This window comes from Sinohyriopsis cumingii, chromosome 6 (assembly GCF_028554795.1).
Source record: "Sinohyriopsis cumingii isolate HCF-2022 chromosome 6, ASM2855479v2, whole genome shotgun sequence".
Classification (NCBI taxonomy): domain Eukaryota; kingdom Metazoa; phylum Mollusca; class Bivalvia; order Unionida; family Unionidae; genus Sinohyriopsis; species Sinohyriopsis cumingii.
The window spans coordinates 38691952-38708207 of record NC_142966.1 but is presented as its reverse complement, the minus strand read 5'-3'; the positions used below and the strand labels follow the sequence as shown (position 1 = coordinate 38708207).

Below are 16256 nucleotides of genomic sequence, written 5' to 3'. Positions count from 1 at the left end.
TTGTTCAACATGCTCGCAAGGGAGCAGTTTATTGGTGCCCTGGATGATTCTGACATGCATTTAAAAGTACAACAGGCGAGATCCTCTATAATTAATGATGCGGTACAGATAGCTGTCAGTCTCGCAGATGGTAGACCTACGTCGATCGATGGGAAGCGACCCTTTGAAATAAGCTTACATGGGGTTCGTGGGCAACATAAAATGATGGTTGCTGAAATCTCAGCGGAGAGATTTCTTTGATTGGATTTTCTCAAGATTAACTCGTGTTGACTCGATGTTAAAGAGGATTGCCTTTCTGTCGTCAAGAAAAAGTTACCATGTACGTTTAAAGGACAAGTAGGATGCACAGCGATGAACAAATTGAGTTCTCCAGGAACATTTGACCAGCTGTAGCCTTCAGCAGTGCCTGAAATTGGAATGGAAGAGAAGCATCAGAAATTTGGAGAGCGCTAAGACATCTTTGTCTCAAGATGCTTCTCAGAGCTGGGGAAGAGAAATTGACAGTACAGATGCTGAATAAAACCACGAACATAATCAGACACTCTATGGTGGGACAAGCATTGCTGTCTTAGTCGAAGAAGTCAACGACTTGGAGGGAAATGAGACCGTTCGTTGTCTCCAAAATAGGGAGTCTCTGTTTCGAGTACCGTCTCATTTAGCAGAACTGGCTCAGGCATGAAAAAATCACTCTCCAAAGGTGGCTAGGTTTCTCTGCAACTATCAGCCACTATTTGTTGTATCAGATCCTTATCTTGGAAGGACTTAGAATGCGCGACATAAAATTGAAACGGGGAGCTCGAATCTAATAAAACTACCCCTTACCAAGAAGGGTTCAGAGTGATGCCAGGCAAGAATGTCATGTTGGAGAAATAGATAATTTCACCAACTTCCGGTCCATGGTCGTCGCCAGTGGTTTTATTAAAGGAACAGGATGGTACAACGAGGTTTTGTGTCGACTACCGTGCCTTGAACGCAGTGACTGCAAAAGACGCATAACCTCTGCCGTGGATCGACTAGTCGCTTGATTCGTTTTCAGGAGTAACTTGGGTCTCGACCTTAGACCTAATGAGTGGTTAGTGGCAGGTAGAAACAGAGCCAGATGATCGGTTGAAGATGGCATTCGCAACAGGACAAGCTTTATACGAGTTCAATGTTATGCCCCTCATGCTCTGTAATGCACCGGGACCTTACTGTTTTAGACAGTTCTGGCGGGGCTCCAATGGCAGATGTTTGTTGTACCTCGACTACATAGTAATCTTTGGACACACTTCGAAGAGGCGATGGGTCATCTTCGACAGGTATTTGACAGGTTGATGTTATCTGGTTTGAAGATCAAGCCCAAGAAGTGTCGTTTGTTTACAAAAGAGATAAAATACTTGGGACATATTGTGTCGAAGAATGTGATACATGTAGATCCAGAAAAAGTATCCGCCGTCATTGAGAATTCCCTACATCGCATACAGAACTTCTGATCTTCGATGGATGATGCTTGGTATTATTGCCGATTCATGAAGGAGTTTGCTGAGTCGAGAACAGCCGATGATGAGTGACCTTGGAGACAGAGGAAATTACCCAAGAAGTTGGATGAATTCTATGTTGAATTTTTCTAATCTGGAACAGTGAGCAAGTGTCATGATGGCTGGAAGGAAGTACTGTGAAATAATGAATTTCTTCAACTGAGCTTTAATTCTTTTGTGATTATTTAATATTGTGTTTTGCTTTCATTTCACGGTGCTTTACATGATTTATTTTCTTTTGTATATTCGTGTTCATGTGATGCATATAATTATGGAGGAATGGGTTGTGTAATTAAAAAACTCTTAGTAATTTTCATTTCGTTGAAGCCAAGTTTTGATTTTAAACGTTTAAGAGTTTTGTAGCGACATATAGCGTCTTATGCTTGGTCACGTGATTCCGCCTGTTGGGTAAATATATACGGGCCAACTGTGGATGCAAACACAGTTAGCAATGGTTGCAATGGCGAGTCTCAGCGGAGATATCATACACACATCTATCAGTGATGAAAGTAAGCAGTATGTAAATTCGTGGCACAGTGCCATCCTGGCTGCCAGCCACTGCAATTATTCTGACCCTAGCACTACGGGCCATTATGGCTCTGAGTAAGGCACTAACTACTAGCTGGAACCTGAGGGCTGGATTCAAACACGCAGCTCTTGTGTGGGACGAAACTAATGTGCCAGTCGACGGAAATGACACTTCGGTGAGTTGAGAGCAGGCAAAGATGAGCAAGAACAAAAAACTGCAAGAGAGGAGTAAAGAAGCCCAATTATGGACAACAGACCACTCTACAACTGTGGCTGTGACTACATCCTAATACAGGAACCCACAGCCGTAGCCAGCCCATCGAATTGATGAGTAGCACTCCACCCACCTCCAGAATGCCACATTTGGTAATAAGATCTACCAAGAAAATGCAGACAATTGTCACTACTGTACAGTTTCCAAGCACAACCGTCAGTACTGAGGTTCCATCAAACAATGAAAATCAACCTCAGGAAAAGGAGACAGGAAATTGAAGAAGAAGCAGTGGAGGAGGAGGAGGAGGAAAATGATCCATTCAGACAAAGACTACTGGACTTAGGACATTGCTAGTGATTTCAATTACTTGGCTTAGAGGTCCCTGTAACCAAGACCACAGCAATGGCAGTTTGGAGTACCCATCCTCTCTACTACTGCAATGCTTTTGAACAATGTCTATTGTTGACTTTGGTGGAGTCAAAATAACTTACAGGGATTGATGGGTTTGAGTCATTCCCAGATCAGCAGCCTGAAGAAGCTCAGACTATGGCAGAATGCTGGGAAAAGGACAACAGCCACAGTTCCTTAAACCTGCTGTCCTAACAGCAGTTTTTTGGGCTACTAACCAAATGCTTCTTTATAATGGGGCTTCCAATTTGGTTTGGAAACTCATTTCAATATAATCATGATTATAACCGACCATGATCCTTAAAGCACCATTCTAAATTAAGCTATCCATAACCTAACAAGAATGAACACAATTCACTTTGACCTTCCATTTGTTGTTTATTTGACCCTTTATGTACACTTGCACACAAATTTCAAAATTCTGATGTAGGAAGATTTTATCCTTATGCATGACTCTAATTAAGATTGTGGCTAACTCAGAAATGGCATAAGGGAGTTCCCCTTTTCTAAAATACCAGGGCAGGATTTGGCTGATAGTATATCTTGGCATTTTAGGTTATGTTCCACCTGATGGCTGGAGCTTCTAGTTCAGTACATTTCCACCTTTCCACTCTCCGACAAGCAAAAGGCAAGTGAGTGAGCTGATTCCCACTCATCTATAAACAGGTGTGCTGAGGAGCAAGTATGCACAAAACTGGTGGCATCTTGAGTGGAGTATTAATCCCCACAGTCTCTTAGTGGGATACAGACTGTATCAGATGAATTTGTTTGTGGTTTTCATTCCCATTCATCCCAAAATTAAGCACTGCCATATGGAGCTTTATTGCCTGAAAACCAAAATAATAAGATTACACTCTGTGTGCATAAATGTGTGATAGGATGAGGCTCATTCTCCTTCACTCATGATATGTGAATACCTCACCCTGTATGAATAAACCATTCATGCATGCCCTGTTAGTAATGACAATCAAGTGAATACCTGTGTGAATAAACCATTCATGCATGCCCTGTTTGTAATGTGACTATAATGAAGAATCATATCAAATTGTTGCAATGGCATAGTACAATTCAATGTGGTGTGAAGACATCTCTCATGAGTGTAGCAGTAAAAACTACCAAGCTGGAGCAAGCACATTTGACCATAGTTTGCCAAATAGGAAAAGGTAAATCCAGGAAATCTCAAAAGGATAGGGGTTAGGTCATTCTTTGATGAGAATATATGTGCTACAAGGCTTATTCCAGAAGCATGAGAATCTTGATAGCATGACCTTGCAAGAAGACAGACAGCAACTGATGATCTCTCTTCTCATATTTTGACTCCTATTTCTCTTGCTGTTGATTTTGAGGGAGTGATGACTAATGACAATGACTTGTGACCTGACTCAGTCGATGTCGCAGATTCAACCTAGTTGGTGATCCCACAGACAACTCAGTTGACCATGCAGATTACAACATAGTAAGTGATCCTGAATATGACCCAGCTGATGACTCAGACTGCAGTCCATGAGACAACCCAAAAATGAGCCAGTTAATGATCAAGTTGGTGACAAAAACCCCAGGATTACAATGATATCCCATACAAAAATCTGTCACATTCTAGAGCATCAGACTTAAGCCAGATACAACATGGTATCACTCCATATAAAGAGTTAGAACCCAAGAAAGCAAGACTTGGGATAGTATAGGCAATTAAATTCCACTACAATATTTAGGATTCACCATTTGGATACTGGCAGACATATCTGTCAAGATTATTTATATTCTTCATTAATTTATAAATATGTTTCTTATAGTTTTCCATAGAGATATCAGAAATTTAATGATCCAGTTTGTATTCATCTTTTAATTTAATTTTTCCATGGAATTTATGCATCTAAGACTAGCTGGAATGATTTCAGCTATGATGTCACCTATCTTATGTAATTTGGTTTGTAAGGTTAATCCAAATTGAATCTTCTCAAAACCAAATAAAAAAAATTTGAATTCCATCTGTTAAAACAATAAAACACAACCATTAGGCATGTTATTTGCTGTCTATCATCAAAACACAGCAAATGCCATTAGGCATGTTATTTGCTGTCTAGCATCAAAACACATGGCAAATGCCATAGGCATGTTATTTGTTGTCTATTGTCCAAACACAGCAAATGCTATTAGGCATGTTATTTACTGTCTATCATCAAAACACAGCAAATGCCATTATGCGTGTTATTTACTATCATCAAAACACATGGAAAATGCCATTAGGAATGTTATTTGGTGTCTATCATCGAAACACGTGGCAAATGCCATTAGGCATGTTATTTGCTATCTATCATCAAAACACAGCAAATGCCATTATGCATGTTATTTACTATCATCAAAACACATGGAAAATGCCATCAGGAATGTTATTTGGTGTCTATCATCGAAACACGTGGCAAATGCCATTAGGCATGTTATTTGCTGTCTAGCATCAAAACACATGGCAAATGCCATAGGCATCTTATTGGCTGTCTATCATCAAAACACATGGCACATTATTCGCTTCCTGTTTTATTTGAAGTTAGACCATCCACCTTTGAACCTTCAGCTTGGTACAAAGACCATGTGACTTAATGGAACGGGGAAATGTGGTATTAGCCAAAACAGTTTGCTCGCTTGAAAAAACTTACAGAAGTTCTAAGCTGACAATGCAAAGAGATATTTCTATTTACTGACATGATTATGTTGACCTGACAAAAAAATGTACTTACGGTACTTAGGCTGCCATATTGTGGCACAATGTACCGGTAAGTAAGACAACACACACACATACACATTGTTCCATCCAAGTAAATTTAGTTGAATAATCATGATATTAGGACTGGATTATATCAGGATTATTTGCTCACCAGGCCATAAGTTATGTGTACTTACATGTATGTTATGGAATCATGTTGCCTTGCATAATACATTATCCATCTTTTGTTGGGCAGCAATAACTGTTGGGAGCACCCCCTACCATCATAGATTCAAAGTTAAACAAATGAAGCCCAATATGGTCAGCAACTTTACAACATTTTTTTCTCCATATTTGACAAGTTTGTTTAGGAGTACCCTGCATTCAAGATCATTTTTTTTAAAATGACTAATGCCGAATGTCGAGGTCAAAGTCAGAGAATCTAAAAAGATGGAATCTGCTCCTTTCATCATCTTTTCATCCTTGTACTGGTCAAATTTTGGGATCTTCCTCTGAGAAAAGGAAAGAATAAAAGACAGCAGCTTGTTCCTTGTGCCTGTGACATTGATTGTGTCATGTGAGAAATGACTTAATTTCACTTTATTTTCACAATGCACATTTGTGTTCAACAGGAAAATAATTGTTCATTTGTTCTTTGCATAAAATCATCATTTGTTCTTTTTTTCTTTGCAGATATCTGATCAGTAAGAAATGCTCGGATCCCGAATTCCATTTCACATATCGAGGTCCAGTGAAGATGAAAGGAAAGAGTGAGCCAATGGAATGTTGGTTCCTTTCCAGAAAACTAATGGTGTCAGACCAATGGAATGTTGGTTCCATTCCAGAAAACTAATGGTGTCAGAATGAAGTTCTACTCTTCTCTGTATGCACAGGGCTTTCTATGGTGTCAAAATGAATTTCTACTCTTGTATGTATGCACAGGGCTTTCTATGGTGTCAGAATGAAGTTCTACTCTTGTCTGTATGCACAGGGCTTTCTATGGTGTCAGAATGAAGTTCTACTCTTGTCTGTATGCACAGGACTTTCTATGGTGTCAGAATGAAGTTATACTCTTGTCTGTATGCACAGGGCTTTCTATGGTGTCAGAATGAAGTTCTACTCTTGTCTGTATGCACAGGGCTTTCTATGGTGTCAGAATGAAGTTCTACTCTTGTCTGTATGCACAGGGCTTTCTATGGTGTCAGAATGAAGTTCTACTCTTGTCTGTATGCACAGGGCTTTCTATAACAACCAACAGAAAATGCCGCTAATTCAGAGGATGAATGACTCTGCCTTATTCGTACTGTACCGTACTGTACTGTACTGCACTATACTGCACTGCACTGCACTGCACTGTACTGTGCTGCACTGCACTGCACTGCATGCAGCATAACCATGCTTGTTGGGTTAAAAATGCTTTCAACTAAAAAAAACTTCATGGACTTGTTTGCGATATAAAGCATTGTAGGTTGTTTCATTGTTTTAAACAGAGTAATTTCATTAGGATGATGGCTGAATTTGTTTGCTTGTTGCAAATTTCATTCACATTGATATATATGAACTGACAGTATTGAAAATTGCATAGCTTGTGAATCATAAGCAAAATATAGGTATTATATTACCGGTGTCATCAACATTAACATTCTTTTGTTTAACCTTTCTTCTTCGAGGTCATGTACTAAGAGAAGTATATATTGTAGCAAGGTTTGCAACTGAGACAGTGATCCTCTGAATCCTTCTTCACAATGTGAAATTGGCAATATTACTCCTATGAACCCATGTTCACAATGTGAAATTGGCAATATTATTCCTGTGAACCCTTCTTCACAATGTGAAATTGGCAATATTATTTCTATGAACCCTTCTTCACAATGTGAAATTGGCAATATTACTCCTATGACCCCTTCTTCACAATGTGCAATTGGCAACATTATTTCTGTGAAATCTTCTTCACAATCTGAAATTGGCAATATTATCCCTATGAACCCTTCTTCACAATCTGAAATTGGCAATATTACTTCTATGACCCCATCTTCACAATGTGAAATTGGCAATATTATTCCCATGAAATCTTTTTCACAATGTGAAATTGGCATTACTATTACTATGAACCCTTCTTCACAATGTGAAATTGGCAATATTATTTCTATGAACCCTTCTTCACAATGTGAAATTGGCAATATTATTTCTCTGAACCCTCCTTCACAATGTGCAATTGGTATTATTATTTCAAATATGAATGGCAAGATATAGGTACTATTATTTCACTGGTGATGGTAGCATCTTCATCAACATTAGAATTACATGTTTAAGTTGTGAAGTCATACATTTGCATTAGTTGCTGTATTCAAATGAAAGTTTGATATATTTCCATATAGTCTAAAGATTTCACACTAATAAGCTAGGATTTCTTTTTTAGCCTGAAACTATGGCATTGGCAGTGTCAACATTAATATTCTTTAATGTTTTTACAAGTAGAAATAATGTTCTCCTTCTTCTTCTTTAGATGCTATATTAAACTTTGGTGTGATATTGCTATATACCCAAATTTTGTACCCTAATATTGCTATATACCTAAATTCTGTATACTGATATACATGTACTGCAATTTTATGTCTCATCTGTTTCAACAGACAGCTGTGTCTTTAAAAGAATTATATCCAAAATTTACTGTTGAGACCCTCTTTCTGTGGAGCCATACTTTTTCAAAATATAATACCCTGTTTGACCATACTGGACAGAAATTTATGGACTAATCAACACTGATTGATAAACAACCTAGACCCTCTTTCTGTGGAGCGATACTTTTTCAAAATATAATACCCTATTTGACCATACCAGACAGAAATTTATGGACTAATCAACACTGATTGATAAACAACCTAGCCCTTATGATGGACAGGTTCACTGATTGCTTGAACATGCATGCACCCTCCCTAAGTTACATAGAAAAATATTTTCTAATGAAACATACATTGTAAACTTTTAGGAACATATTATTTTAAACATGAATAAGCTAACTTTATGATTGGAGCTCAATCCATTAGCTGATTTATCAAAACAAAGATATTATTTGTTTCTAATTAGTTTTTGGGGAAAACAAACAGATCAGTGTTATGTTATGCTGTGCAGTCATTTTAGTCATACAGTGGATGGTAATCAGATGAGAAGGTTGTATGAGTGACATGGTGGCCTGCAGCATCAAGGGATAAAACTCTTGAATTTTCACGCAAAGATAATGTATAAAATCAATTTTACAATTATTTGTGTAAGAAAACAAAAATAGAATATAATGTCCATAGAACATAAATAACCTTGCCCCATCCCAGGCTTGAACTGAATCAGACTGGCATAAGAAGAAAATAGAAATAATGCCACAGGATGTATGCATGTATCTACATTTTATTCAGATGGAAAAATAAGAAAATTTGCATAATTCTAGAAAAACTTTCTGGAGTGTGAAGACATATATTAACTTCTCTATGTCTGCCACGTTTCAGGGAAATTCATCTGAAGTTGGTAGTGACATGTTGCACACAAGAATTATCATATATATATATATATATGTGTGTGTGTGTGTGTATATATATATATATATATATATATGGATGTATGTAAAGGGGAAGAACTCTGGGAAAACATCAGAGCATAACAATATAACAACATGTGCATGTTAATATTGTCATTAGTGTCTGCCAAATTTCAGGACAACTCAGCAAAAGCAGATGGACACAAACAAGAATGATCACATATAGCATAAACCTTTAACACCTGAAACTTGGAAATAATGCAAAAATAATGCATGGGCATAATAAAAAACTGAAATTTACCATAAAAGAAACAAAAAACTATTCTTACAGGCTCCTAATTTGATATGGCACAGTTTATTTCTGTTATGTAAATGGCATAGCTATGGTAGACATCTTGTAAGTCACTTGATTCAGATTTTGTCTATCATATAAAATTTGTTCTCCCACAATTACACCATTGTAGTCTTCATCTCTCCACTGTGGTCAGTATTTCTGGGTAACAAACTTCATAAGGATTTCTAAAGTTGATGTGTCAGATGTTAGGCAGGGTTCTTGATGGTTGCCAAAGTTAATGTGTCACTTGTTAGGTGGGGTTCTTGATGGTTGCCAGAATTAATGTGTAAGTTGTTAGGGTTCTTGACAGTTGCCAAAGTTGATGTTTCAGTTATTAGGCAGGGTTCGTGATGGTTGCCAAAGTTAATGTGTCAGTTGTTAGGATGGGTTCTTGATGGTTGCCAAAGTTAATGTGTCAATTGTTAGGTTGGGTTCTTGATGGTTGCCAAAGTTAATGTGTCAATTGTTAGGCAGAGTTCTTGAGAGTTGTCAGAGTTAATGTATAAGTTAATCTATCGAAAGCAATTTTTGATTTGAGAGAGAGAACATATCGTATGCCCTTGTAAATCTTAAATTATTGTTATTATTCAATGTATATTTATTATTTAGTATTTGTTATTGTTATTATTTGATCTACATTTATTATTTAGTATTTGTTATTGTTACTATTCAATGTACATTTATTATTTAGTATTTGTTATTGTTATTATTCAAAGTACATTTTTTATTTTGGTGTTGATCACTTTATAGACTTTGATACTTCATTCCCATATAAATTGGGTCTTATACACCAAAACTTACTTTAAAGACATTTCTCTTGTTTTGCTTCATTTTTTAAAAAAGAGGATCGCAAAACAAAATTAGTAATTTACTCCATTTTGATAAATCTCCCTTTGACTTGCAAAACTTGACACAAATTTGGTAAAACGAATCATTACAATTTTGATTTTGATTTATTTTTTTTAAAAATTATTCCTAGTAAAAGAATGGAGTGGAATTTTCAGAGAGAGAGAGGGGAGGGGGGTATCTTAACTTGAAGACCTAATGCACACTATAAACTTTTATAAATGCACTAGGATGCTATTTTGTATGCAATATAATTCTAACTGTTGCTAGTTATCTTTAAATATTGACATACAGGTGTTGCCATTTATATTCTTTTTAGTAAGTGCAGGTTTTGTTGGTCTGTAACAGTTGTTTATGCACAGCCCAATTACATGTATTTTATTTATTACAGATGCTAATCAGTTAATTAGCTAGATTGACTGTCCCATTTTGTTGATATGTATATATTGATAGATTAATTTGATAAAATCGTTACTACTTGGAATTGTGTTTTCAATTACATTTTGAGAGACATAAGTGAGGTTGATTGATGATCATAACCAAGATGGTGTCAAGATTTTATTGGAATAAAAATTGCAAACTACAATGAATCAGTAAGGTACACAATTGTACAAATTATAGAAATGCAGATTTCTTAAATTCCATTACCGTTGTAACTAAAATATCTTTCTTTCAAACCCTACAAAGAGAATTGGGTAGTAAGCAGAATTCATTTTCATTGGTATGGTATATTCATTTGAGCATTTGCTTTAAATTTTGATTGCAACTACTTGTGTTTCAGTATGTCTTTTGACACCAAACTTTAAGTGAGGTTTTGAGATCAGGTGTGTTACACAATAAATCATATCCTTGTACCCTAATTCTTATTGTTTGTAGTCAATGTTGATTTAATACAAAAACAACTTGTCAAATATTTTATTTCAGTGCCTTTTCACTAATTGCCACGTAATTTGTAACACAGAGGCATTTTAGGATGAAAATGTTTTCCACCAAAACTTGTCAAATGTGACTTATCCAGCTTTGCTTAAAATATTTTGTATCCTGCCACAGAATTTACTGTTCCTTGTGAGATCATCATCTATAGCCTTAAAATAGTTTTAATCCAGATTATCTTCTGCTTATTATCCATTTTTAAGTTTATAATCCACATACAGTAACTATTTGTAATGGTGAAAGACCTCACATTTTTTTCTTAAAATAAATCTTAAAATCAAACTTAAAAACATATAAACCATTACTCACATACTCATTGAACTATATTATTGTAATAGATCTGTGTGAACAAACATATTGTCACTTTTGGACAGTAATTGTATACATGAACAAGAGACCAAGAAGGCTTAGTGCCACTCACCTTGGTAACTGACATATGCAAGCTTGTGGAAACAAATTCATACATGTATTAAACCTTGGATAGATAAATTTGGTGGTCGTTGCCACTACAATGTCTGGTACACCTAAAGAAAAAAACATAACATGCCTATTTCCGGTTTTGTGCTTAAAATAAAATTGGGTTGCTCTGTATGGGGAAACTGCTAAATCTCAGCTTGACGGGATTTATAAACTTAAGAAATGAGCAGCCAGCATTATTTTAGATGCAGTGATTGGTTGTCCATCAAAATCATTGTTTACAAAACTAAAATGGTTCACAATATATGAAAGGGTAGATTTTCACAAGGCAGTTCTTGTAAACAAAATGTCTGCATGCAACAGAGTATCTTTAGGATTTATTCAGGAATTTTTAACATAATATCCTAATGAAGTAGCGACATCACCACCTGTTTTCCTTGACTTCTCAAGGGAGATAAATTTGTATTTGCTTGTACCACATTTTACACATTTACCTGTAAGTGCAAGCTTTTTAGTTTTTGTTATTATTGTTGTTAATCCACTTGGGGGGGTGGATGCTCTACATCGAACACAACATAGATTCATATTTTTTATTATATTTGTATAACATGGATGTCATTGATTTCTCAGCGACACGAAAGCAAAAGCCAGTAAAACATCATCCAGCGCTACCAAATTCTATCAAAGCAATTATCATAGGTCCATCTGGGTCTGGTGAGACACAATTATTACTTAATCTGATAATGAGGTGGCTCAAATGGGATAAGTTGTATTTAGAAAATCCAACAGTTGATGATCTGAGATGTTATGATGCACTTAAAGATTTTAATGAAAATGCAAAATTGTTGGATGAGGATGATAATGATATTATTGATTTTATCACCGATATTGATGAAGCCCCATCTGTAGATGACCTCGATGGGTTTATTAATCATCTCTTGGTATATGATGACATAATGCTGGATAAACAATCAAATCCAGCTTGGATATAATAATTTCCTTGAAGCAGATGTAAAAACACAGATGTTATATAAGTTACTCAGTGATATACACAAATACCTAAAGTAATCAGAGATAACAGTAATATTATAGTTGCGTTTAGTGGAGTTGATACACATACTCTGCGAAATATTCATCAGACTTGGTGTAGTGGGGATATGGACATGATTAAGTTCAAAAACGTCTTTTCAAAAGCATAATCTACTCCACATGGATTTATAACAATAAATTTACATGATCCTCGATCACAATATCGCATAGGTCTTGATAAAATCTTAGGTTGAGAAAATGATATAATAATGATTTAATTACCCACACATTTATAGCAGCAGAGAAGGTGCAACCACAAATGAGTGTCCTGACGGGTAATTTTTTTGTTGAAAGACACAAATGACAAAGATAAAGTAACAACAAAAAAAATAACCCAATTAGACAAACTCGTTTTTTTTTAGAGGCTTAGGTTTGACATTAATGACCTATTTTTACTCTTTTTGTATGAGGTTTTATGTTCATAAATGGACTTTAAAGCATAGAGGTCTGTTTACCCTCTCTGCTGCTGTGTGTAATGTTATCCACAACTATACCTTTCTTATAAAAGAGACAGTGTGTCTTGTGATCCATGACCATACATCATTTATGAAAGAGAGTGTGTAATGTTATCCATGATTGAACCTTACTTACGAAAGACACAATGTGTCATGTGATCCATGACCATACATCACTTATGAAAGAGAGTGTGTAATGTTATCCATGACCATACCATATTTACAAAAGAGATGGTGTGTCATGTGATCCATGACCATACATCATTTATAAAAGAGTGTAATGTTATCCATTACCATACCATACTTACAAAAGAGACGGTGTGTCATATGATCTATGACCATAAATCATTTATGAAAGAGAGTGTGTAATGTTATTCATGACCATACTTTACTTACGAAAGAGATGGTGTCATGTGTTCCATGACCATAAATCACTTATAAAAGAGGGTGTATAATGTTATCCATGACCATTCCTTACTTATGAAAGAGATGGTGTGTCATGTGATCCATGACCATACATCATTTATAAAAGAGTGTGTAATGTTATCCATGACCATACCTTACTTATGAAAGATACAGTGTGTCATGTGATCCATGACCATACATCATTTATGAAAGAGTGTGTAATCTTATCCATGACCATACCTTACTTATGAAAGAGACAGTATCATGTGATCCATGACCATACATCATTTATGACAGAGAGTGTGTAATGTTATTCATGACCGTACCATACTTATGAAAGAGACGGTGTGTCATGTGATCCATGACCATACATCATTTATGAAAGAGAGTGTGTAATGTTATCCATGACCATACATCATTTATGAAAGAGAGTGTGTAATGTTATCCATGACCATACATCATTTATGAAAGAGAGTGTGTAATGTTATCCATGACCATACCATACTTATGAAAGAGACAGTGTGTCATGTGATTCATGACCATACATCATTTATGAAAGAGAGTGTGTCATGTTATCCGTGACCATACCATACTTATGAAAGAGAGTGTGTCATGTGATCCGTGACCATACCATACTTATGAAAGAGACGGTGTCATGTTATCCATGACCATACCTTACTTATGAAAGATATTTTGTTATACTGAAACCTTTTATATTGAGGGATCACTGTAAATAAAGCAGATTTTTTGCAGACTTAAAATTAGATTTTGTTTAGAACTAGAGTTTTTTAATTTTAACTAGTTATAATTTTAGTAGAGTCAGCAAATAAAATTATAAACATCTGGGAAAATTTACTTCTTGTATTTTGTAATTAATTACCCCCTGGTATATCACTCTCTCTTGAAGAAACATTAAAATAAGTTAGTTACCATGCAAGTTGAAAATGAAGATAACAAATGATGCAATCAAATTATGTTATCCAATGAACATAGTAATCTGTTTCCTAAGCAACAATAGGGTATTACAACAATCCAAGCGGTTGACTGTGATACAAATTAAAAAACAACCTCCTCTTTCTGCTGTAAGCTTGACTGGCTTATTTCTACTTCTAAATAATAGGTCATCCATCTTTTTTCGTAAATTCTCTTCCAAATTAATGATGAAAAATGTCAGAGCCATTTATCCACTTGATATCACATTTCAACTAAGCATATAACAATTAACCCCAAGTTTTGTAAGATGGCAGGTGCCCAAGGTTAAAAGACGCCTATGTCAGGATAATTTCTAGCTATTTGGTAAAAATTGTGGTATTTGACTTGAGTAACATCAGACATACTTGTATGGAGCACTGACAACTTTTGAATGAATATGACGTGTTTTTTCAAGTATTCAGTCACATTTTGAATGAATATAAAAGGTGTTTATACATGTATTCAGTCACATTTTGTATGAATATCAAGGTGTTTATACATGTATTCAGTCACATTTTGTATGAATATCAAGGTGTTTATACATGTATTCAGTTACATTTTGTATGAATATCAAGGTGTTTATACATGTATTCAGTCACATTTTGTATGAATATCAAGGTGTTTATACATGTATTCAGTCACATTTTGTATGAATATCAAGGTGTTTATACAAGTATTCAGTCACATTTTGTATGAATAATTTATGCAGGTATTTAGTCATATTTGGATTGATATGGAAAAGCAGTTTTGCAGAAAAATTTCTTGGCATCCGTCCATCTATGGGAGACAATGGCATAGCTCCAAAGTAAGCTTTTGTTTATCCTTCTTTCTCGCTCCCCTTTCAGCTTGTTTTATTTTTCTCTCTTCCTCTGTGTTTTGAACTCCATGCCTGACAGCAAGACGCCAGCTGGAACGGTTGTTTGCACAGCTCTCCCAGTCGTTGACATTGATGTTTGCCATCTTCATATCCTTCTTGCAAACATCTTTGTAGCGCCAAGTATTAAATTATGTCTGATATTTGGTACAAAATCCAAAATACCAAACTGGTAGTGAAAATATTGCTCACATGACAGGGTTACCATGTTCACCTATGCAACACAAAATCCTTTTTCATGGTCTTTATCCAATTTAATATCATATATATAAAATTACTGAATCACACAGTACCAACATACTTCAAAATACTATGCTTGGGGAAAAAAAGTTAAATTTTAAGTTGCACCATTCAGTACAAACTGGATTTGATCAAATATCCATTCATGCTTATTTGTTATCATTCTCACGAGCAAGTATAGATAAAAACCTGAGTTAAGACCTTTGATCTTAAAATCAGTGTCCAATTGCTGTAGTAAATACCTCATGTCAGTGTCCAATTGCTGTAGTAAATACCTCATGTCAGTGTCCAATTGCTGTAGTAAATACCTCATGTCAGTGTCCAATTGCTGTAGTAAATACCTCATGTCAGTGTCCAATTGCTGTAATAAATACCTCATGTCAGTGTCCAATTGCTGTAGTAAATACCTCATGTCAGTGTCCAGTTGCTGTAGTAAATACCTCATGTCAGTGTCCAATTGCTGTAGTAAATACCTCATGTCAGTGTCCAATTGCTGTAGTAAATACCTCATGTCAGTGTCCAATTGCTGTAGTAAATACCTCATGTCAGTGTCCAATTGCTGTAGTAAATACCTCATGTCAGTGTCCAGTTGCTGTAGTAAATACCTCATGTCAGTGTCCAATTGCTGTAGTAAATACCTCATGTCAGTTCATCCACTATTCATGCCAAAAAAATTAGCAATAACAAGATTTTGAAGATAGCAATGGTGCCATGCTGGAGGTTAGATGAGTATTTATCAGCACCCTTTCTTTTAGGACCAGCCAGGTTATATAAGACATCTTTCAATGAAAATG

General features: G+C 35.7%; 1 protein-coding gene across 1 annotated transcript in view; it reads left to right on the top strand.

Annotated features, from left to right (window-relative positions):
• Positions 1-14227, top strand: part of LOC149796742 (guanylate cyclase soluble subunit beta-1-like) — a 50358-nt gene extending 36131 nt beyond the window's left edge. Inside the window, exon 6 of the mRNA XM_089961392.1 lies at positions 6062-14227. Coding sequence (XP_089817518.1) covers positions 6062-6221 — 160 coding nt within the window. The 3' untranslated portion in view covers positions 6222-14227. The remainder of the gene's footprint in view (positions 1-6061) is intronic.
• The last annotated feature ends 2029 nt before the right edge of the window (positions 14228-16256 follow it).